This window comes from Lepisosteus oculatus, chromosome 14 (genome assembly GCF_040954835.1).
Source record: "Lepisosteus oculatus isolate fLepOcu1 chromosome 14, fLepOcu1.hap2, whole genome shotgun sequence".
NCBI lineage: Eukaryota > Metazoa > Chordata > Actinopteri > Semionotiformes > Lepisosteidae > Lepisosteus > Lepisosteus oculatus.
In genome coordinates this window covers 9,228,307-9,250,556 of record NC_090709.1, presented here as the reverse complement: position 1 = coordinate 9,250,556, position 22,250 = coordinate 9,228,307, and the positions used below count along the sequence as shown (strand labels likewise).

Sequence of the window (22,250 nt, the reverse complement as noted above, 5' to 3'; positions counted from 1 at the left end):
ATTATGTCATGTTTACTTCATATTCCTTTTCACAAAAGGGGTTAACAAAGAAGTACTTTATACTTGCTCGTTAAATGATCGATTAAGAGGGGTTTTGGGAAACCCACGAAAAAGTAGCTCGTACGTACATCGTGAAGTTGCTCGTTAGTCTCTAAGATTCATCGGTTTTGGGAAACCCCAGAACAGCCAAGCAATGAGAAGACAGGAGTCCTTGAGTCTGGTGCCTTAGACCACTCGGCCATCCTGATGAGGTACATAGGTTGGTGTGTTAAAAGCACCAGAAGTTCACAAAAGTGAGAAATGCTTTACTGGAGAAGCGGCACGTTGCCTTTTGTTGCCTAAACGGATCGCGGAAATCAAATATTCGGATCGATTCAGAGTGTGCTTTACAGCCTTTGTGTAATATTTTAAATTGTTTTTTAAAAAAGTGTGTACTGTGTTCTACGTTTAGGACTAGTTAGTGTGGTAGAATATGGAGATAATCTCCAGCTCTGAGCTCAACTGCAACAAGAAGTCGTGCTGAACAAGTCTGAGCCCAGCTGTACGTGTGCTCAGTGTGGTGCTCAGGACTCAGGGGTATTGGTCGTGGTTCTAATTTGCACGAACTGCAGGGGCTCTGAATCAGAACATTTCAATTTATCTGTTCAGTAAGTTAAAATGCAGGACACATTAAAATAGGATTATTACTTTGTCTCTGTCCCGTTTGTATATAACTGAATGTCCCTTACAATTTTAAGGACACACACCTACTAATGCGATACTCATTGCAAATAGTCCCAAAACAATCACGTCCGGCAGCTGCACGGTTGAAGGTGAACATGTATCGTATTCTAATGGATTCTATTTCCATTGATGAATGAGACAGATTCACAAGGAGATCCTTCACACAATTAAGCGAACACATTACCTTTTCTGTCTGATGTAGAGGCTACATTTGTGTCAGGAGTACTATACGGGTAAGTCGAATACACTTTCAGTGGCTGCATCTGTACTGCTTCATCTAAGAGGATTGTTAGAGCATAGAGGTGTTCACCCACCCAACTTATTGTTTGATCATCTAAGAGGATTTTTTTACTTTCGCACATGGTTACATTTGCCCACACAACATATAATCTCTGAATGTCCAATGGCTCAATAACCCTGTTTTCCCTTGGGAACCACCAGTGTACAGTCCCGTCCCATTCAAAAATATAACAGATATACTCAATATAGTCAATTAACAAATATACAAAGATATTATGAACAAGAGAACTCTTGTTCATATAGATCCAGGTTTACACAATTAATTTCATGCATACTCGAAGTGCTTGAAGTCTTGCTCTGCTGTTTTAAATATACCTCCAAAGCATTTAGTTGTGTTAACTACCAAATTATTTGAACTAATTTAATGTCATATTCAGGAAATTCAGCAGAAAGTCTTCAGACTTGTCATGGCTGTTGAAGAAGCCACCTCTTGAATCTCACCCAGGATTTCTTGAGAGATCATTCAGCGAGCGAGTCCTCCCTCTGGACTCCGCACTAAACTGAAAGCTGCACGAACTCCCTACTGTGTGTCCTGTACTGTTACAGGTGCTCTCGTCTAGATGTGGAGCACAGCGACAAGAAGACCTTGAACTTTTTCCATAAGTGAAGGAAAATTCAAAAGAGCATGAAAAGTATGGATCATATAAAACATCCATGGTACAACTCGAGAAAAAACTGAAGGACTAAACAGTGACTTTTAATGATTACAAGAGATTCAAGAAACACAACCGTCCGCACACGGGCTTGGATCCTGAAAGCTTAAGTTAAAAGACAAAGTGAAGGATGAGAACTGTAAACTCTCTTCACGTCTTACAGTTTATGAAATAAAAAAAAATCTTATTTCTTAATAATTTCTTACTGCTGATAGACGATTAGATAGATAGATGCACTTTAACAAAATCACAATTACAAACATTTTGGGTTAAACTGTTATTCACACACTCTAACGGAGAGAAACGTTAGCGTCTTCAGGTGTGTGAGTCCACTTCTAAAAAAAATAAAAAATAAAAGTTATATGAAATAAATTGTTGTACGTTTTAGGCTTGCATAGCCTTATGAATATTTCGGTTAAATCTTTTTTTTCTGTAGTAATTTCAGTTGATATTAATATTAGTTATGATTTACAATTTTTGGACATGGTTCATCTTAAATAATTTTGTAATTAGTTTCAGTTTTGGAAAATCGCACCCAGAAGCTACCAAAACTGTGTAATGCAATAGCAGTATTTTGGGTGGGAAAGCAAAGAGTATTTCTTGGTATGAATCCCAACACTTCATAAGTGGTGTTCGAGGACTTTTCGCTTCAGATAAAGCTGTCAATACATCATAGATTTTTACTCAATCAATATCAGCAGTGTTATCGCTACCGAACGCTAAATATAGATGCTGGCAATACTTCGTGAGATCTTCGTAAGAAAATCCAAAATACTACAGAAGCAATCAAATGTATACGTTTCTTTTGGATCAAGAAGAGGAGGATAATGATAAAACATGCCTGTCTTTTCTTTTTTCAAGGACAAATGGATTATTGTGGTGTAAAGATGGGTTAAAAACCAAAATCATCTGCTATTGCTGCTGTTTCTTTGATAGTTTCTTCAAATCATTCAACTGATCATCGATATCGAGGAATAATATACAAATTGTGGTTTTCTGTTAATTGTTAATTTTATTGTAATTACATCTTCGTTTTCAGATGTCTTGCATGTATCATATAATAGTCATCGTGCGTCCTCAGCTAAAATGTTTTAAAAAGTATGACAAAAGTACAATATGCTTAACAACATTTATGGTAAATAAATGAAGGTAAATATACCAAGATATTAAAAAACTATTTTACAGTCCTAACCTCATAATGCTTGTGAAGTTTTCCAATAAATCCGAACTGTAACTTTGAAATATTATTGATGAGAATGCAAAGAGAGTACAAAGATCAAATTCAATGAGTGAAAACACAAAAGTAGTTCACTAAACTGAGTTTCTTCCCTGAAATGATTTCCTTGCGAAGCACTAAGCAGCCTTGAACAGATCACGGAAATCAAATATACAGATAGGTTCAGAGTGTGCTTTCCAACTTTTGTGTAACATTTTCCTTTGATAGGGTGGAGTTGTCTTCACAATCTGGGTTAAATAAAAAGGAGTGACATCAGTGTAAAATAGCTTTCCTTCTTGGGGAACAACGGTTGTGTTCCATATTTCTAATTATTTTGGTTTCAAGATCTCAATTTAGTGTGAAACATAAAAGCACGCTGGATAAATCTGTTACATGTCATTTACAATGGTTTTTCAACTAATAGCCCGTGCAGGGATCAAACCCTAGCTGTTGGTACGAGTTGCATAAGGCTCTGCGACATGCAGATGAGAAACTAATCTCTGCTTCTTCATTATATACACAGTGAGCTATATATACAAGCCTACTGCCCCCTACGGGCTCTGTATTTGATTGTGGTACAAGACTGGTGGAGAAATGAAGTGAGGAGGGTGTGATCATTAAAAGGCTCATAGCGTCCCTGGGAGGGCTCAACCCACCACCCTTTTGGTTAACAACCGAGCCACAAGACTCATTATACAGCTTAATGTAACGAACAGTTCTTTCCGGACCCTATGCGGATGACACAATCCGACGGAGTGGGGAAACACTAGGGAAACGTCATGCAGGAAAACGGGGCTGAAGACAAGGGGGCGTGTCCAAGGTGCGCTGGTGCACGGGGGAGGTATGGCCGAGGCGAACAATCCGAGAGTAGTCCTTAGGGAAAATCCAAAACACACGAGTAAGTCCAAAACCAGGAGATCCATCAGAACAAGAATTAAAAACCACGAAGGCCGGGTCAGAACCGGCGGACAGGGAACAGGAACGGAAACCGAGGTTAAAACCTTAACGGGACCAGGCGCTTCCTGGTCCCGGACTCGCACGATATGGAAATCAGATGCAGAGCCCGGAAGAGTGTCAGCGCCTGGCTTTTAAGGTGGGCAGGGAATGGGAAACAGGTGCAGAGAATGAAGTCTTTAGTGAAAGGGCTGGAGCACCCTTAAGGAGGGGGGACTATAGTCGTGACAGTACGCCCCTCATTTTCAGGGCGGCTCCGAAGCCCTAAGAAAAAAAAAAGGGAGAAAAAAAAACCGATGGAATCCAGGCTGCCAGGGTGCCGTCCGCGGGGTCCAGGTGTTGGCTCTGCATTCTGTAACGAACAGTTCTTTCCGGACCCTATGCGGATGACACAATCCGACGGAGTGGGGAAACACTAGGGAAACGTCATGCAGGAAAACGGGGCTGAAGACAAGGGGGCGTGTCCAAGGTGCGCTGGTGCACGGGGGAGGTATGGCCGAGGCGAACAATCCGAGAGTAGTCCTTAGGGAAAATCCAAAACACACGAGTAAGTCCAAAACCAGGAGATCCATCAGAACAAGAATTAAAAACCACGAAGGCCGGGTCGGAACCGGCGGACGGGGAACAGGAACGGAAACCGAGGTTAAAACCTTAACGGGACCAGGCGCTTCCTGGTCCCGGACTCGCACGATATGGAAATCAGATGCAGAGCCCGGAAGAGCGTCAGCGCCTGGCTTTTAAGGTGGGCAGGGAATGGGAAACAGGTGCAGAGAATGAAGTCTTTAGTGAAAGGGCTGGAGCACCCTTAAGGAGGGGGGACTATAGTCGTGACACTTAACACTTCTCGGTCTCAGTGAAAGTGATACACTCCGTAAAATTTCGGGAGATTAATTTGTTTTTAAAGGAAACTCACCAACTGCGGCTGAGATCTACTGGAGTTTTTTCATTCTGTACTGCGATTTCTGAAGGGTACCCTGTGAAAATACGAGTTTTGACGAGAAGGGATGGACATCGTAAGGTCAGCAGACTTGGGGAATTGGACCTTTTGGTGAAGGCTGCGGGCTCAGCAGCAGCAGAACCTGATCAGTATCAATTGACTCCGATATACTTTGAAAACTTAATGTCTGGATTTAGAGACAGCCGTGCTACCGATGCACCATGGGGTCAATGTTTCTGGATCTGTTATTGAGAACAACACCTACACAAGAGCTGTGCAGGAAGAATAAAATGTGTTCTGGGAAAAAGAGACTCTCTTCAGAAGAGCGGTGCTCCTCACAGGAGAGAATGAAATAAAAAATTTAAAAAATCGCGACGCTGTTTTTCTCCTTTGGGGGATTAAAAGTAGCTGCTTGGTGTGACCTCCTGGTGCAACGGTAGCGTGTCTGACTCCAGATCAGAAGGCTGTATGTTCAAATCACTAGGTCAGCTATACGTTTTTCAGGTTCTGCTGGTACTGAACCCGGAATTCTCACCATGCAGTTGAGTTCTATCTGTACACCACATAGATAATCTAAACAAAATAGAGCTGTTCAGGACACACAGTGAGGAGCTCACGCAGCGAATACCCTTGAACACAAAAGAGACAGTTCACATCTGCTAAACATCATGTCTGACTTTAGAGACAGCTACATCAGAGAATGAAACAAACCTGAAAGTTAGGGAGTTTCAGGACACTTTTGTTTCATTAAAAAGTGTGTGAAGCCTTTAAATGTAATTTGAAAAAAAACGCTATTGGACATTAGCTGGTGCTTTTGTAACGATTTGCTATTTCATGCTGGAAAGAAAAGGAAACAGACCCAATGTAACAATGTAAGAAACAGCAAAACGATTTTGTGTCATCTTCCACATTCGCACTATTTTTATGTGCCATTTTTTGCTTATTCACGTACTATTTTAATCAAAATAATATTAAGTAAGATCTGTATGTATTCAGATAGTATTATTATTATTTATACTTACTCGTCAAAAGAGGATTGTTGAGATATTTGCGGATAAATACTTCAATCTTCTACGATTGAAAAACGTCTCCAAAATGGTGACCAACGAATACTAGCAATGCATTGTGGTATATAACCAGAAAATATGCTGGGTTAGATATTTTCTCAACGTATGCGTTTATTAATGTTGTCGATATTATGGTTGAAATTTAACATTGATAATACATCGCGTTTATGTGCCCCCCTGATGTGCAATTTTAACGCATGCAGTTAGTAAGGATCGGTCACTGTTGTAAGGTGTTATATATAATGACATTATGGAATAGGATGGGGACAGGCCTGGAGTCACGGGGGGAGGGAGGAGTGTCGCCCTTTCAGTTTTGGGCAAAAGGATTTACTTAACTTAACTTGCGCCTTAAAAAAGTAGTTGTACTTTGTAAATGGTCAGACAACACTAATTGACACTAACAGTCGGACTGTTTGATGTGCAGGAGGACTCTCCGTCCAGGAACAGCACATATCAGTGTCGTTAGTGAGTGTCAACATTACGATCCTGTTTGCTCAGGTGAACCGATTCCTTGCAGTAGTTTATCATTATACTTAAAATCATTATATAACTAGGACTAGTTATAGCAGTCTGTGCTTTCTGTTGGGTTTTACAACTATTTTTTCTTAACAATTCAGAACCTCCATTGATGTAGCTGCAAAAATGAACGCTTGTGGTACTTTTCGCTCCAGGCAATCCAAACTGCGAGAGTGACAAAAAATGTGAAATTGAACTTCATGGAAAATACCAGATCGCTAGTCGTTATCTTCTATCATGAAGCACTAATCAATGGCATAGCTGCGAGATTTCATTTGGGTAGCTGCACCATACAGCTCAGTTTCAACCAAAATATCACCCCCCTTCAGAATTTCAGACGCCCCCCTACAGATTTTTCCCTGGGCACCGGCTCTGTTGGGGGATGGGGTGTCCAGGAAATGGTATCAACTTTTCTTAAGAAAATAAAAATAGAAAATCTATAGGCACTCAAACATTTTTTTTTTCAGGCAAGGGGCAAGACCCCTCCACAAAACCCTTGTATGCAAAGCTGTGTAAATAAATTAATTACTGCGAAAATAATTTACTTCATACACTATGCAGATTGCCGTATACTCCTAGATGCAGCACAATGTATAAAAAGCCTTTGGCACTGTGTTAGATGTGTTTTTGACGTTATATATATGCATTTATTAATGTCGTCAATTTTACGGTTGCAATTCAACATTGATTATACATCGCGCCAATGTATATATATATATGCATAGCTATATTATCGCTGTGATATATATGTATATTTGACGAATCACTGCCCACTGGGAAGCCAGGGTATCAGCTTGTTACCCTCTCCCACCCCTCTCTGTGTACAGTAGAGCCACCTGTCCTGACTGGAGGAGCTCATCGAGCAGTGTCTGGAGAGAAACCAGGGTATCGGCTTCAACAACGGACCTGGGGAGCTTGTTCCCCCCTCCCACCCCTCTATGTATACAGTAGAGCCTCTTGTCGTGACTGGAGGAGCTCATCCAGCTGTGTCTGGAGAGAAGCCAGGGTATCAGCTTGTTCCCCCCTTCCACCCCTCTCTGTGTACAGTAGATCCTCCTGTCCTGACTGGAGAAGCTCATCCAGCTGTGTCTGGAGAGAAACCAGGGTATCAATTTCAACAACAGGGCTGGGAAGTTTGTTCCCCCCTTTCACCTCTCTCTGTGTAGAGTAGAGCCTCCTGTCCTGACTGGAGAAGCTCATTCATCTGTGTCTATAGAGAAGCCAGGGTATCAGCTTGTTCCCTTCTCCCACCCCTCTCTGTGTACAGTAGATCCTCCTGTCCAGACTGGAGGAGTTCATCCAGCTGTGTCTGGAGAGAAGCCAGGGTATCAGCTTGTTCCCCCCTCCCACCCCTCTCTGTATACAGTAGAGCCTCCTGTCCTGACTGGAGGAGCTTATAGGCATCCTCTCACGAGGCTCCAGTAAATGTAGGTGTTTGTGCATTTACAGGCACAATTATTAATTGTAGCATTAAGTCAGAAAATGATTCTTTGATGGCTATTAGAAGACCGTCCCAGCGGGATACTCAGCAACACACACACTCGGATATTAATACAAGAGAATACATTTATTAATGCATAAAATGTGCATTTGAACATAACAGATCTTATAGTGAGGGTTAGCAGAATACAAAAGGTATACATTCAATCACGAAGAGTTACAAATACTAAGAGGGACATACATTCAGTATATCATTCATTTAGACCATTTCGTAAATGAACTTGGTTACAACTTCTACACTAAATACTCTAAACCAAGTACATAACTCATAGGAATTAAATTGATATCAACTGGCATTGAGGCAGTGCTGGTTTGACGTGAGAGAAGGAGAAGGAGGGAGAGATTTCTGCTGCGGTGCGCTGCTGATGCTCTCTGAAGACCGGCTAGTTAGTGTTGGCTGAAACTAGCAGAGTTTGTACACAGAAAAGTGACTGCAGATCTGAGCAAGTCACACTCTTTAGACAGGAAAAAGACCGGTTCGTTCCCGATTCAGCGCGAGTCCTGAATACTGATATTCAGCTGTCCACAGTTCCAAAAGTAGTTCACTCGTTGATCAGGTGAGCGTTCACAGTGGGTTCACGAGGCATGCTCCTGGGCTAACCTCAGGTGGATCCTTTGGTTACACGCTGGCAACCTCCGTTCTCAACTCTTAGAACAAGGAAAAGTCCTGGCACTGGGACAAACTGGCCGTTACGTGACTGTCTGAGCTGAGTCTGAAGATGTCCAGGAGGAGCTGGAGGTTTACCTGGAGGAACTACGGTCGCTCATTGGTTGAAAGATCCATGGGCATTTGAGAATCATTTTGTGACTTACTGCTACAATTAACAATTGTCCCAGGAAATGCACAAAACCCTACAGTTATTGGTGTCTCGTGAGAGGATGATTAACCATGAACTCTGACCTTGGGGTTGTAAACCACTTGGGATGAGACTCTCCTTTGGAATCTGCACCAGAGATGACCATTCATTAGGGTGGCTGATGGGACTCAAATTTGGGAGTTGTTCCTTATCAGAACACTCTATCAGCTAGAAAAACACCTTAAATGTCAACCAAATGGAATGGCCTCTCTGTATCAAGCACCACTTGAGATGAGTGAGAGAGAGACTGGCAAGGGAGCAGCAAACTTAATTCCTGTATTTTAATAAACCTTGCCGCTACAACGGTCTTTCTCCTGAGTGAATGCGCTGGTGGGTTTTTAAGTCACTTGAGCAACTAAAACTCCTCCCACACTGACTACAGCTGAAAGGTCTCTCTCCTGTGTGAATGCGCTGGTGTGATTGTAAGTTGCTTATCTGATTAAAACCCTTCCCACACTGACTGCAGCTGAATGGTCTCTCTCCTGTGTGAATGCGCTGGTGGGCTATTAAGCTACTTGACTGACTAAAACTCTTCCCACACTGACTGCAGCTGAACGGTCTCTCTCCTGTGTGAATGCGCTGGTGGGTTTTTAAGCTACTTGACCGACTAAAACTCTTCCAACACTGACTGCAGCTGAATGGTCTCTCTCCTGTGTGAATGTGCTGGTGTGATTCTAAGGCGCTTATCTGAATAAAACCCTTCCCACACTGACTGCAGCTGAATGGTTTCTCTCCTGTGTGTATGTGCTGGTGGACTATCAAGTTACTTGACCGACTAAAACTCTTCCCACACTGACTGCAGCTGAACGGTCTCTCTCCTGTGTGAATGCGTTGGTGGGTTTTTAAGTCACCTGACCGAATAAAGCTCTTCCCACACTGACTGCAGCTGAACGGTCTCTCTTCTGCGTGAATGCGCTGGTGGGTTTTTAAGTTACTTGATTGACTAAAACTCTTCCCACACTGTATGCAGCTGAATGGTTTCTCTCCTGTGTGAATGCGCAGGTGGGCTATTAAGTTACTTGACTGACTAAAACTCTTCCCACAATGACTACAGCTGAAAGGTCTCTCTCCTGTGTGAAGGTGCTGGTAGGGTTGTGAAATGCTAGACTGACAGAAAGGCTGCTTCTCCCTGTGCCTTAATGGCAGTTTGTCCACTCCATCTGAGCAAGGCCTTGAGTGATTCTTCTTCATCCCCTGATCATGCTGGGGTCTCTTATTCTGCAAATGCTCCATGGAATGGTCTTGCTCTGTGTGCTGAAACTGAGATTTGTTTTCTCCATAGTGTCCCTCAGTGTGCTGCTCAGCCGTGTGAATCATCTGGGGCTCCTTCTCCAGCTCTCTGAGACTAAAACCATCCAGTTCATTCAGTTGTTCCTCTCTTTGCCCAAGAACAGACATACTCTCTAGTTCATTAAAACTTTCAACAATTTTCTCAGTAACCAGATTATTAAACCTGTGTGTAAAGCATTCAGATACTAAGGGATCATATGACTGTTTCAGACTCTGCAATGACAGTCTTTCGACTTGAACAAAACAAGGCCTAATTATTATCAAGCCCTGTAGGAGCTGCTGTTGCTCCTCCCTGTACTGACTCTCCTCTGTGTGCTGTATCTCAGTACAGTTCTCTTTACCAGGTACATCAGTCTGCTGCTCTGCAGGGTCAATCAACTTGGGATCCATATCCTGCTCTGTAAGATTTAAAGCATCCAGTTCTTCACTGTGCTCTTGTACAGAGACACAGCCCAGTTCATTACAACCTTGTGTAATATTGGTTGTGTCCAGATTATTCATCTTCTCTGTAAAATCATCACATACTAAGAGCCCAGGTGTCTCACTCTCAGGCTCTGTCTTCATCATGGGCACAGAGTCCAGATCCTTGATACTCTGTCTGCTCTCTGTGTGCTGCTCACTAAGTGCCTCTTTCCCTTCCGAGGCAGGGAGCTCTGTCTCCTGGATCAGACTGGAGCCCCATTCCTCCTCACTGTGCTGCTGTTCAAGAGGAGCCCTTTCCCCAGCGTCGGAGAGAACACTGGCCTCTGTGCCTGTAAATACAAGACAAGACAAGACCTTCATAAGAATAAACTTTATTTTATAGTTTCATACCTTTAGAGGTGGCTAATCAAAGCATTTTACAGAATGCCAACAACATAAAATACACAAAATTAGCACGATGAGAATACACAGTTAGAGGAGACAGTAGACAGTAGACAGTGGTACTAAGTACAGTAGGAAGAAAGGGGTACAGAACAGTTAAATAAAGACTCTTCTGAAGAAAAAGGTTTTGAGTCTGGATTTGGAGTTTAGAGAAGGTGACTCTCTGATACCTTGGGGAGAGAATTCCAGAGCTTGGGGCAAAACAGGAGAAGGCCATGTCACCCATAGAGTGTAGACAGACTGGGGGGAAAAATTGTTGAACACAATTAGAAGAGCTAAGATTGCAAGGTAGAGAGTAGGGTGATAATATCAGACCAGTATGGAGGTGCCAAGCCAAGACTTGCAGTCTTATAGGTGAGCAGGAGGATTTTTAAGTCGATATGAATCCTGACAGGAAGCCAGTGCATGGACTACAGGATAGGAGTAATGTGAACACTTGCACTAGACCTGGTCAGGATGCTGGCTGCTGAATTTTGGACATACTGAAGTTTGTTCAATGTGGATTTAGAATCCCCAGAGAGTAGAGTGTTACAGTAGTCGATTCAAGATTAGACAACACTTTTCAGCAACAGTTAGTGATAACATAAGGCGTAGTCGAGCAATATTTATGAGGTGAATGAAAGATGTTCTGACAACATGCTGCACATGTGGGTCAAACGTCAAATATCATCCCCAAGTTTTTCAATTTAGACTGAAGCTCAAGTACGTGACCATCTGCAGACAGAGTTATACATTGGTTGTACAAAGTTGATGGGTGGTGCCAATAAGCATGATTTCAGTCTTGTCACAGTTAAATGAAGGAAATTTTGAGTCACCCAAGTTTTTATATCAGGGATACAAATAAATAGAATAGAGACAGCCACATCTGCATCAGGTTTGGTATGGATGTATATTGGAGTATCATCAGCATAGTAGTGATAGCTGAGGCCATGTGATCTTAAAAGCTTTAAACTACACACATTCATACAAGTACACTCACAATCAATTTGGGTTGTTTAAACATAGCGGAATAAGTGGGTATAAGGACATGTTCTGATTTATCTTAATCAGAAACCTAACTACCATGTAAAAAGTAAGACTTCTGTAATAATATCACTATTACATTACATTTACATTAACACTCCACTGAGAGAGAGAGGGGGGGTTAATACAGACACATTGACTGGACACTACAGCACATTAACAATGCACTGAGAGAGAGGGGTTAATACACACACACTGACTGGACACTCCAGTACATTAACACTGCAATCAGAGAAAGGGGTTAATACACACACACACTGACTGGACACTCCAGTGCATTAACACTGCACTGAAAGAGGGGTTAATACAGACACACTGACTGACTGGACACTACAGTGCATTAACACTGCACTGAAAGAGGGGTTATACAGACACACTGAATGACTGGACACTACAGTACATTAACACTGTACTGAGAGAGAGGGGTTATTACAGACACACTGACTGGACACTCCAGTACATTAACACTGCACTGAGAGAGGGATTAATACAGACACACTGACTGGACATAACAGTAAATTAACACTGTACTGAGAGAGAGAGGTGAATACAGACACATTGATTGACTGGACACTACAGTACATGAACACTAGACTGAGACATACAGACATGGTCAAACTGTAACTTAGAGCATCTTACCACTGCACTGAGAGAGGAGTTAATACAGACACTGACTGGACACCACAGGACATAAAGTCTGCACTGAGAGAGAAGGGTGAAGACAGACACATTGACTGCACAATACAGTACATTAACACTGCATTGAGAGAGGGCTTAACACAGGCACTGCGACTGGACAATACAGCACATTAACACTGCAATCAGAGAAAGGGACACACACTGACTGCACATTAGATTACTTTAAAACTGCACAAAGAGAGGCTGGTTATTACAGACACACTGACTGGACACTCCAGTACATTCACACTGCACTGAGAGAGGGATTAATACAGACACATTGACTGCACAATACAGTACATTAACACTGCACAGAGAGAGGGGTTAATAGACACACACTGACTGCACATTACATTACTTTAAAACTGCACAGAGAGAGGCTGGTTAATACAGACACTGACTGGACACTGCAGGACATAAAGACTGCACTGAGAGAGAGGGGTGAATACAGACACAGAGACTGGAGACTACAGCACATTAACACTGCACTGAAAGAGGAGTTAATACAGACTGACTGTACACTATAGGACATTAATACTGCAATCAAAGAAATGGGTTAATACAGACACACTGACTGCACACAACAGGTCATTAACACTGCACTGAGTGAGAGGTTGATACAGACACTTTCTGGACACTACAGTACATTAACACTGCATTGAGAAAGAGAGGGGTTAATATAGACACACTGGATTAATATTCAAGAGGACTCAATACAGACACAGACCCTGGACGACAGTAATACTTAAACCGATTAAAAAATGTTTATATACACAATCATTAGTATACTTATATAAATTTAGACCAATACAACTTAAATACAATATGTATAAATGTTCATGTGGATAGCTGTGTCAGCATGTACAGTGCTTTGCGAAAGTATTCGGCCCCCTTGAACTTTTCAACCTTTTGCCACATTTCAGGCTTCAAACATAAAGATATAATTTTTTTATTTTATGTGAAGAATCACCAACAAGTGGGACACAATTGTGAAGTGGAACGAAATCTATTGGATTTTTGAAACTTTTTTAACTAATAAAAAAATGAAAAGTGGGGCGTGCAAAATTATTCGGCCCCTTTACTTTCAGTGCAGCAAACTCACTCCAGAAGTTCAGCGAGGATCTCTGAATGATCCAATGTTGTCCTAAATGACTGATGGTGATAAATAGAATCCACCTGTGTGTAATCAAGTCTCTGTATAAATGCACCTGCTCTGTGATAGTCTCAAGGTTCTGTTGAAAGCGCAGAGAGCATCATGAAGACCAAGGAACACACTTGGCAGGTCCGTAATACTGTTGTGGAAAAGTTTAAAGCCGGATTTGGATACAAAAAGATTTCCCAAGCTTCAAACATCCCAAGGAGCACTGTGCAAGCGATCATCTTGAAATGGAAGGAGTATCAGACCACTGCAAATCTACCAAGACCTGGCCGTCCCTCTAAACTTTCAGCTCAGACAAGGAGAAGACTGATCAGAGATGCAGCCAAGAGGCCCATGATCACTCTGGATGAACTGCAGAGAACTACAGCTGAGGTGGGAGAGTCTGTCCATAGGACAACAATCAGTCTTACACTGCACAAATCTGGCCTTTATGGAAGAGTGGCAAGAAGAAAGCCATTTCTCAAAGATATCCATAAAAAGTCTCGTCTAAAGTTTGCCACAAGCCACCTGGGAGACACCCCAAACATGTGGAAGAAGGTGCTCTGGTCAGATGAAACCAAAATCGAACTTTTTGGCCACAATGCAAAACGATATGTTTGGCGTAAAAGCAACACAGCTCATCACCCTCAACACACCATCCCCACTGTCAAACATGGTGGTGGCAGCATCATGGTTTGGGCCTGCTTTTCTTCAGCAGGGACAGGGAAGATGGTTAAAATTGAGGGGAAGATGGATGCAGCCAAATACAGGACCATTCTGGATGAAAACCTGTTGGAGTCTGCAAAAGACCTGAAACTGGGACGGAGATTTATCTTCCAACAAGACAATGATCCCAAACATACAGCAAAACCTACAAAGGAATGGTTCACAAATAAACGTATCCAGGTGTTTGAATGGCCAAGTCAAAGTCCAGACCTGAATCCAATCGAGAATCTGTGGAAAGAGCTGAAAACTGCTGTTCACAAATGCTCTCCATCCAACCTCACTGAGCTCGAGCTGTTTTGCAAGGAAGAATGGGCAAGAATTTCAGTCTCTCGATGTGCAAAACTGATAGAGACATACCCCAAGCGACTTGCAGCTGTAATCGCAGCAAAAGGTGGCTCTACAAAGTATTAACGCAAGGGGGCCGAATAATTTTGCACGCCCCACTTTTCATTTTTTTTATTAGTTAAAAAAGTTTCAAAAATCCAATAGATTTCGTTCCACTTCACAATTGTGTCCCACTTGTTGGTGATTCTTCACATAAAATAAAAAATGTATATCTTTATGTTTGAAGCCTGAAATGTGGCAAAAGGTTGAAAAGTTCAAGGGGGCCGAATACTTTCGCAAGGCACTGTATAGGCTGCAAAAGAACAAGAAACAGGTTTATTCTATGCTGAAAAAAAGAAGAGAGAAAAAACACGGCTCCACGGCCGAAACGTTGTGTTTTTGTCAGCATGGAATAAACCTATTACTTGTTCATTTATAAATGTTGTTTCATAATGACGTTGGAATACAAATTGATTCAGTGGAACAATTGTTGAATGTGAACGAGGTGTTTTCAGCACTGTAACCGGACAAAACAGTTCAGTTTCCAGTAAAGAATCTCGTTACTACATCACACAAGTCTTTCCCACTTCACTCTGCATCTCTGCACTATGTTCTCACCAGTGAGGAAAGTTTTTATGACAGTTTGATAGTTTGTTAGATAACAAGAATGTTAACTCTTGTGAGATGTTTTCTTTAAAATAAAATAAAAAATCTCACCATTGAGTTAGTTATAGACACTGTTCTTTAACACACTCTGACTTCATACAAGTCACCAAACTGACACCGGGGTAAAGTTCGCTTGAAGTTCGAAAACGATTTTGGCACGCCTGCAGCGCTTTCACGAAATCTCTTAGAGTTACAAAAACACTTGCTTTGTGTATAAAATACATTGTGGATGCTTTCTCAGCCTTTACTTTTTCGTTTTTAAGACATTTTTATGACATTTTTTTGACCAAGCACGAATATTCTTTTGTCCATATCTCTGCAATGGAAGCACATGTGGTGTGTAAAACACTTGGTTTCAGCAGTGTGGCTGTTGTATTTGAAATGCTATTGAGCCATGAAGACAACCCACCTGTCCCAGTGCGTTACCTGTAGTGTTATCTTCAGAAAATCCTAAAAAATATAAAGAAAGGTTCCACAACCCAAAACAAAGCTGGGAAAAGTCATTAAAAAAAATAAAGAAAGGGGCCACAGCCACAGCAAGGTTGTATACGGTTAGGGGAGCTGTCTGGTGTGTAAAACACCTGGTTGCAGCACTGTGGCTGTTGTGCTTGAAGAGCTATTGACTCGTAAATAGCACCCCCCTATCCCCATGTTCCGCCTGATAATGGTGCCACATTGAAAAAATCATAAAAAAATAAAGAAAGGGGCCACAGCCACAGCAAGGTTGGATGAGGTTCGGGGCCTGTCTGGTGTGTAAAACACTTGGGTACAGCAGTGTGGGTGCTGTATTTGAAATGCTATTGAGCCATGAAGAAGACCCACCTATCCCAGTGTGTTACCTGTAGTGTTATCTTCAGAAAATCCTAAAAAATATAAAGAAAGGTTCCACAACCCAAAACAAAGCTGGGAAAAGTCAGAGGACCTGCTTAGTGTGCAAAACACTTGCAGCATTGTGGGTGCTGTGGTTTAAATGCTATTGGTTTGTGAACAGAATACCCCTATCCCAGTGCATTGTGCCATATTAAATAAAAGCATGAGAAAAAGAGATTCAGAATGCAAAGCTGTGTCAGTGTTCTGTGTAAAAAGTCGGTTTGAACATCATGGGAGCTGTTTTTAATAAGCTGCTGAGAAAAGAATATTTTAATCTTCCTGTTGTCAGTAGTATTGTGAATATAGTTGACCCTTACCTGAATGAAAACAGGACGTAAAGGAAGGGTTTCAGAAATCAAACAAAGCTTTATTCCCGTGCTTACAATCTGGGTAATCGGAGACTGCACTGTTCTGCTTCCTATGGTCATATACGGGTTTTTCGCACGAAGCCGTATTGAACAGTATTTCTCGCGTTGTGAACGTGGGCACACAGCGGTCCCCCGGGTTCCAGTTCGTACGTAATTACGCATCAATGAAAAACCGGAGTTTTAAAAAAAGATAATTAGCTCACTGATAGTTTGATGTAAAGGCTGTGGAAATATCCACGAGTCGTGGTCTTTAAAATGCTTTTGGTTTGACGGCGTTCTGTGCTTCCATTGCGAAGATATGGACAAAAGAATATTCGTGCTTGGTCCAAAAAATGTCATAAAAACGAAAACGTAAAGGCTGAGAAAGCATCCACAATGTATTTTATACACAAAACAAACATTCTCGCAACTCTAAGAGGTTTCGTGAAAGCGCTACAGGCGTGCCAAAATCGTTTTCGAACTTCGAGCTAACTTTACCCCGGTCACACTGACCTGACAGCTCCAGTTTCGTGTCCATTTCTTCTTTTATTCCTGCAGTCACTTCACAAGGAAGCGTCTGGGTACCCTGATCTGTCTGTCCCTGATCTCCTCCTGCTCCCGACTCCTTCTCCCACAGCTGCAATCTCCACTTCAGGCTCTCGTTTTCCTTCTTCAGCTGCGCCATTTCACTCCCGACACTGTCCTTCACACACTGTGTGATTTTAATCACGGCCCGTCTCACCAGGATCTGGGAGACGCTGCGGAGTTTTTCTTGAAACTCGTTCTCGGAGTCAGACATCCTGTTTCCAAAAACTTCTGACACTTCATACACGATCGATTTGAGCAAAACCTGCATGAAAGAGTCAAGCTGGGTTTGCAGATTTAACAAGCACTCCGCCATCCTTCTTCAGAGTCGGTCAGAAACAAAGGCTGACTTGCGATGTTTAAACAGAACAACTTCTTTATTTTTATTCTTCACAGATTCTGTTATCAGGCCTGTGCTCTGTTCAAGCATAAACACAACCGACAAGACTCTACGTTTTCAGAAACTGAAGTTATTAAAAAACAACTTCCTTCTTTATCTAAAGAAAATGATTCAATCACCTACACGTGGGTGAAATACATGCAGTGTCGCGCCGTATGATGACGTCATTCGTTAGCGTGGCGGCGACTTCAAGACAATCGAGAAGCAGAGCTGAGAAAGAGGAGTTTCTGCAGCCGGATATAAACTTCACTGCACCTCCTAGCGCCACCTAGTCAAGAGAAGTGAATCATCTGCGACTTGTGCCGTTCGTAAGTGTGAATTTTGTGAAACGCAACAGATTTTTTTTTGCCCTTCCACAACCCTCCTCCCCAACGAAAACGTCTCAAGTGGATTTTTGTTTTACATCTCCCTATGCAGGTGTTTGTTTAAAGAAAAAAATCCGTAATTTTCTCTCCAGCTGGCAGTATTTCTTCTGCACCCATAAGCAAGATTTGTATTTCATATTTCACAAATAGTATGAATGTTGTTGAAAAACAAGTTGTTCCAAGATAGGAAATAAATACTTGCATTAAACTAAATCAAGCCCTATGTGATTGTCTTTAATAATACATTCTATATGTCAAGACAGGAAGAAAGGCACCTCAGGATTTTGGACACAGGATCTCCTGTTTATTGAGAGAAGTTTTAACCACCTGTCAGTTTTCATGTCCAGGGAACTCGATGTGCTTTCCGTGTCCTCTACACCCGTCAGTAAAGCACAGCATGGGCTCAGCATCTTGACATCTCCCAAACAGAGTTGCACAGAGACCTTTTGGAGGGCAGTGGCTCAAAACGAGAGAAGGGGGCACTTTCCTTGGCAGGACTTATTACATTAGAGTATCCTGGACACAAATCATGCCCGCTTGTATTTCTGTGTTTTTTAATTCTACAGGAAGTTTTAATGTGACTTCAGAGGCATTATAATATTCATTATAAAAAAATAGTTGTCCATAATTGTTGTTTATGTTTGATTAACAGACAAAATATGACAACCCTTCTACTGAACATATAGATAGATAATACTTTATTAATCCCGTAGGGAAATTGATGAAAAAAAATACTTTATTTGCCTGATATAACACATCTTAACAAGAGGACAGAGCAAATAAAATAATTACCATCTAATTACACGCAATACCAAATGCAATCTCTTTCCATCTTAAGAGCAAGAGTTCACATGATAGCTTATCAAATCAAAGTTTTTTTTTTCCCCAAAAAGTGTCTTTTGTGGGACAAATATTCAGGAAGCCACTAGAAATTATCATCTGGTACCACGTTTTTATGTATATCGCCATTCTCTCTTGTGCGTTAGACTTTCAGCAAGGAAAAGTAAAATGTTTATGATCCAGAACTTTGAAGTACAACGTAAAATTGTTTTATATATACTATGTAACATGATCTCTCAGAAACAAAAACAAAATAATAATAAGAAGAAGGCATGCTCTCCTGTTTCTGTGACTGAACCATATAATGTGGTGTCCCACACCCTGGAACTGTGCCGTGTGCTCTGAAAAATCGGGACGGGTTTTCATATTTTGTATTTTAATACGTGTCGAATATGCAGCCTATGTACTACGATACAGTACGCGCTAATACTTCAGTGGACACAAGAGATACTCTGTAATTCTATACCACTCCGTAGGAATGCGTGCTACGGATGCAAGTGACCAATTGTATTTAAAAAAAAGCTACTATATCTCCGGCAAATAGGGAGAAAGGAGAATGTGCGTGATTTTGGAACAATGCCAAAGTTGTAAACACAGGAATGCATAGAAATACGTGCTGCAAACGCAGGTAATCTTGTGAGCACAGGAAAGCGTGATAACAGGAAAATATTTAAGAACTGTTCTAATTTGAGAAAAATACACCGAGCGTCTCTGTGTTTCGCTCCCATGCGCATGAAATAAAAACTTTAAATAAATACAGAAATAAAAACTGAAACGCGGAAAAATGCAAGCTTGCGGATTGCTAAAGCAGGTAAGCTACACTATTTTTGAAGAACCTTATTTACCGTTGGCAAAAGAGCTGACACGTATTATGTGTGGAGAAAAAGCTGCTAAACAGCTCGACCTGCTGCCCCCCTCCCCCTGAAAGACACAGTCATTCATAGAATTATTGAAATGAAGGATTATATCAAAAGTACGATGACAGAGCGCGTTAAGATGAGCAGATGTTTTTCACTGCAATTAGATAAATCTGTAGTCGATTTGGCCAATTTGCTCGTTTACGTTAGATACGAGTTTGAGCGTACGTCCCGTGAGGACTTTCTGTTCTGTAAGCCGCTACCAACAGGAACTACAGGAGAGGACGTATTTCAGCTTCTGAATTAATTTATCGAAGAGAATGGCATCGACTGGATAAAATGTGTCTGAGTTTGTACAGACGGTGCTAGAGCAATGACAAGCCGACATAACGGTGTAGTTGCACTAATTAGAGAGGTTGCTCCAGAAATTAATGTAAGCATTACAACATCCACCGCGAGACCTTTGCCGTCAAGTAAAATGCCTGACGATTTAATATCTGTTAGACTCTGTTGTGAATTGTGAGTTGTGAATCAAGGCTCGAAAAATTAATTCACATCTGCTTTGCTCAACTAAACAGGCTCACCCCTCTCACTGAAATGGTGCTTTTTTATTAGTTGTTGTTAATGTTGTTTTTCTGTAAAACACTTTGAGAAGCCACCTTTAAAGGCGCTATATCAAATAAAGTTATTATTATAATATTTATTATATGTATGTGTGAGTGTGTGTGCACGCGCACTCATGTTGGTCATTGAGAATTACTGGGGTTCCTATGAGATGATGACTTGTAGGTGGTACTTGGATGCTTTGGTTGGATTAGGGGTGGTACTTGGTCCAAAAAGTTTGAGAACCACTGCCTTATTCCTATTGAGCACAATCCTACTCTTCTCCTTCCTCCAAAACGCATTCACCTTATCGGCTTCTGCGCCGACTTACCGGTTCTGGGGGATTTATATCCTGTTTCCTGATGTAGTTCAGCTGTGTCTCCTTGTTTTGCTGCATAGGCCTTTTCCAACAGCGGGTCAGCTGGTTATCCTGGGTGGCCATCTTGCCCAGGTCTATATCGAGTATTTTCAGTGTTTCGCTCCGGAAATACCGGTTATAAATGACCCTTCCCCGGGTCCTCTTACACTCCCTCCCCCTGAGATCAGCCCCGTCCTCGGGCGGTCTAGAAAAAAAATAAACAGTGCATTTCGGGAGAGGGCATCTACATTTCCATGTTTCCTTCTGGGTCTATATACCGTTTGGAATTGAAACCTTTGCAGACTAAGACCCCATCGTGTAATTCTATAATTTTTATCCATATTTTGTAACATCCATGTTAATGGTGCATGATCTGTGTACAATATAAATCATCTTCCCAATAAATAATACCTCAAATAGTCTAGGGCCCATTTTATTGCTAGCCATTCTTTCTCTATCGTAGAAAAGTGTTTTTCTGCAGGATTTAACTTACGACTGATATATAAAATAGGATGCTCCAGTCCTTCAATTTCTTGCGAGAGTATGGCTCCAATTCTAGTGTCAGAAGCATCAGTTTGTACCATGAAGTCCGGTACCTGTAAGACGGGTTGAGAAGAGAGAGTTGTTTTTAAGTCTTGAAAGGCCCTCTCTTCCAATTCGGTCCATTTTTTTTTCCGGATAAATCAACTTCGTTAAATCGTGCAGAGGGGCGGCAATGGAGGCAAACCCTGGAATGAAACGTCGATAATAACTCGCCAGTCCCAAAAATGTTCAGATTTGCTTCTTTGTAGAAGGTTTGGGCCTGTTTTTAATTAACTGCACCTTCTGATCTGGGGACATGATCAATCCTCTCCCGATCGTATAACCAAGATAATTGGCTTCCCGGGCCCCCAGACAACATTTATTTGGGTTGGCTGTTAATCCTGCTGCTCGCAACGCTCCAGTCACTGCTTCCAGGTGTTGTAGATGTTGTTCCCAGGACATGTTATGGATCATGACGTCATCCAAGTAGGTGGCTGCAAAATCACGATATGGTCTCAGAATTCGGTCCATTAATCTTTGAAATGTTGCGGGAGCGCCATGCAAACTGAAGGGTAGGACCCTGTACTGATATAGCCCCTCAGGGGTGGCAAAAGCGGTTTTGGCTTTATCTTCTTTGGCCAGCGGCACTTGCCAATATCCCTTCATAAGATCAAGGGTACTGATGTATCGGGCATTGCCTAATTGCTCAATTAGTTCATCTATACGGGCCATGGGGTATGCATCAAACAGCGAGATCTCATTTAACCTTTTGAAATTGTTGCAAGATCGAACAGTTCCATCCGGCTTGGGGATCAGAACTATCGGGCTAGCCCACACGCTATGGGATTCTTCTATTATTCCCATCTCTAGCATCTTTTCCACCTCTTCTTTAATCAATTTCCTTTTTGCTTCAGGTACTCGATACGGGGGTAGTCTTATCTTCTTCCCTGGTATCGTTGTAATCTTATGTCGTATAAGATGGGTTCGACCAGGTGTCCGGGAAAAAACATCTTTGTTTTGGGACAGGAATTCTTCTCCCATGGCTACAGCTCCCATTTCTTCTTCCAACGG

The 22,250-nt window shown here is 41.8% G+C and overlaps 1 protein-coding gene across 1 annotated transcript; it reads right to left on the bottom strand.

Annotated features, from left to right (window-relative positions):
* Positions 1–7,950: 7,950 nt before the first annotated feature.
* LOC138242785 (zinc finger protein 132-like) lies at positions 7,951–17,767 on the bottom strand. Its single transcript, XM_069198335.1, has 2 exons — positions 17,163–17,767; positions 7,951–10,765 (listed from the first exon to the last, which is right to left on the bottom strand). Exons 1-2 carry the CDS (start codon positions 17,548–17,550, stop codon positions 9,021–9,023), a joined length of 2,133 nt encoding a protein of 710 aa, XP_069054436.1. The 5' UTR covers positions 17,551–17,767; the 3' UTR covers positions 7,951–9,020.
* Positions 17,768–22,250: the final 4,483 nt, after the last annotated feature.

Coding starts and splice junctions, on each gene's coding strand:
- LOC138242785 (XM_069198335.1), bottom strand. CDS start 17,550: ATGGCGGAGTGCTTGTTAAATCTGCAAACCCAGCTTGACTCTTTCATG. Junction 10,766..17,162: donor CACGAAACTGGAGCTGTCAG/GTCAGTGTGACC, acceptor TTGTATTTACAG/GCACAGAGGCCAGTGTTCTC.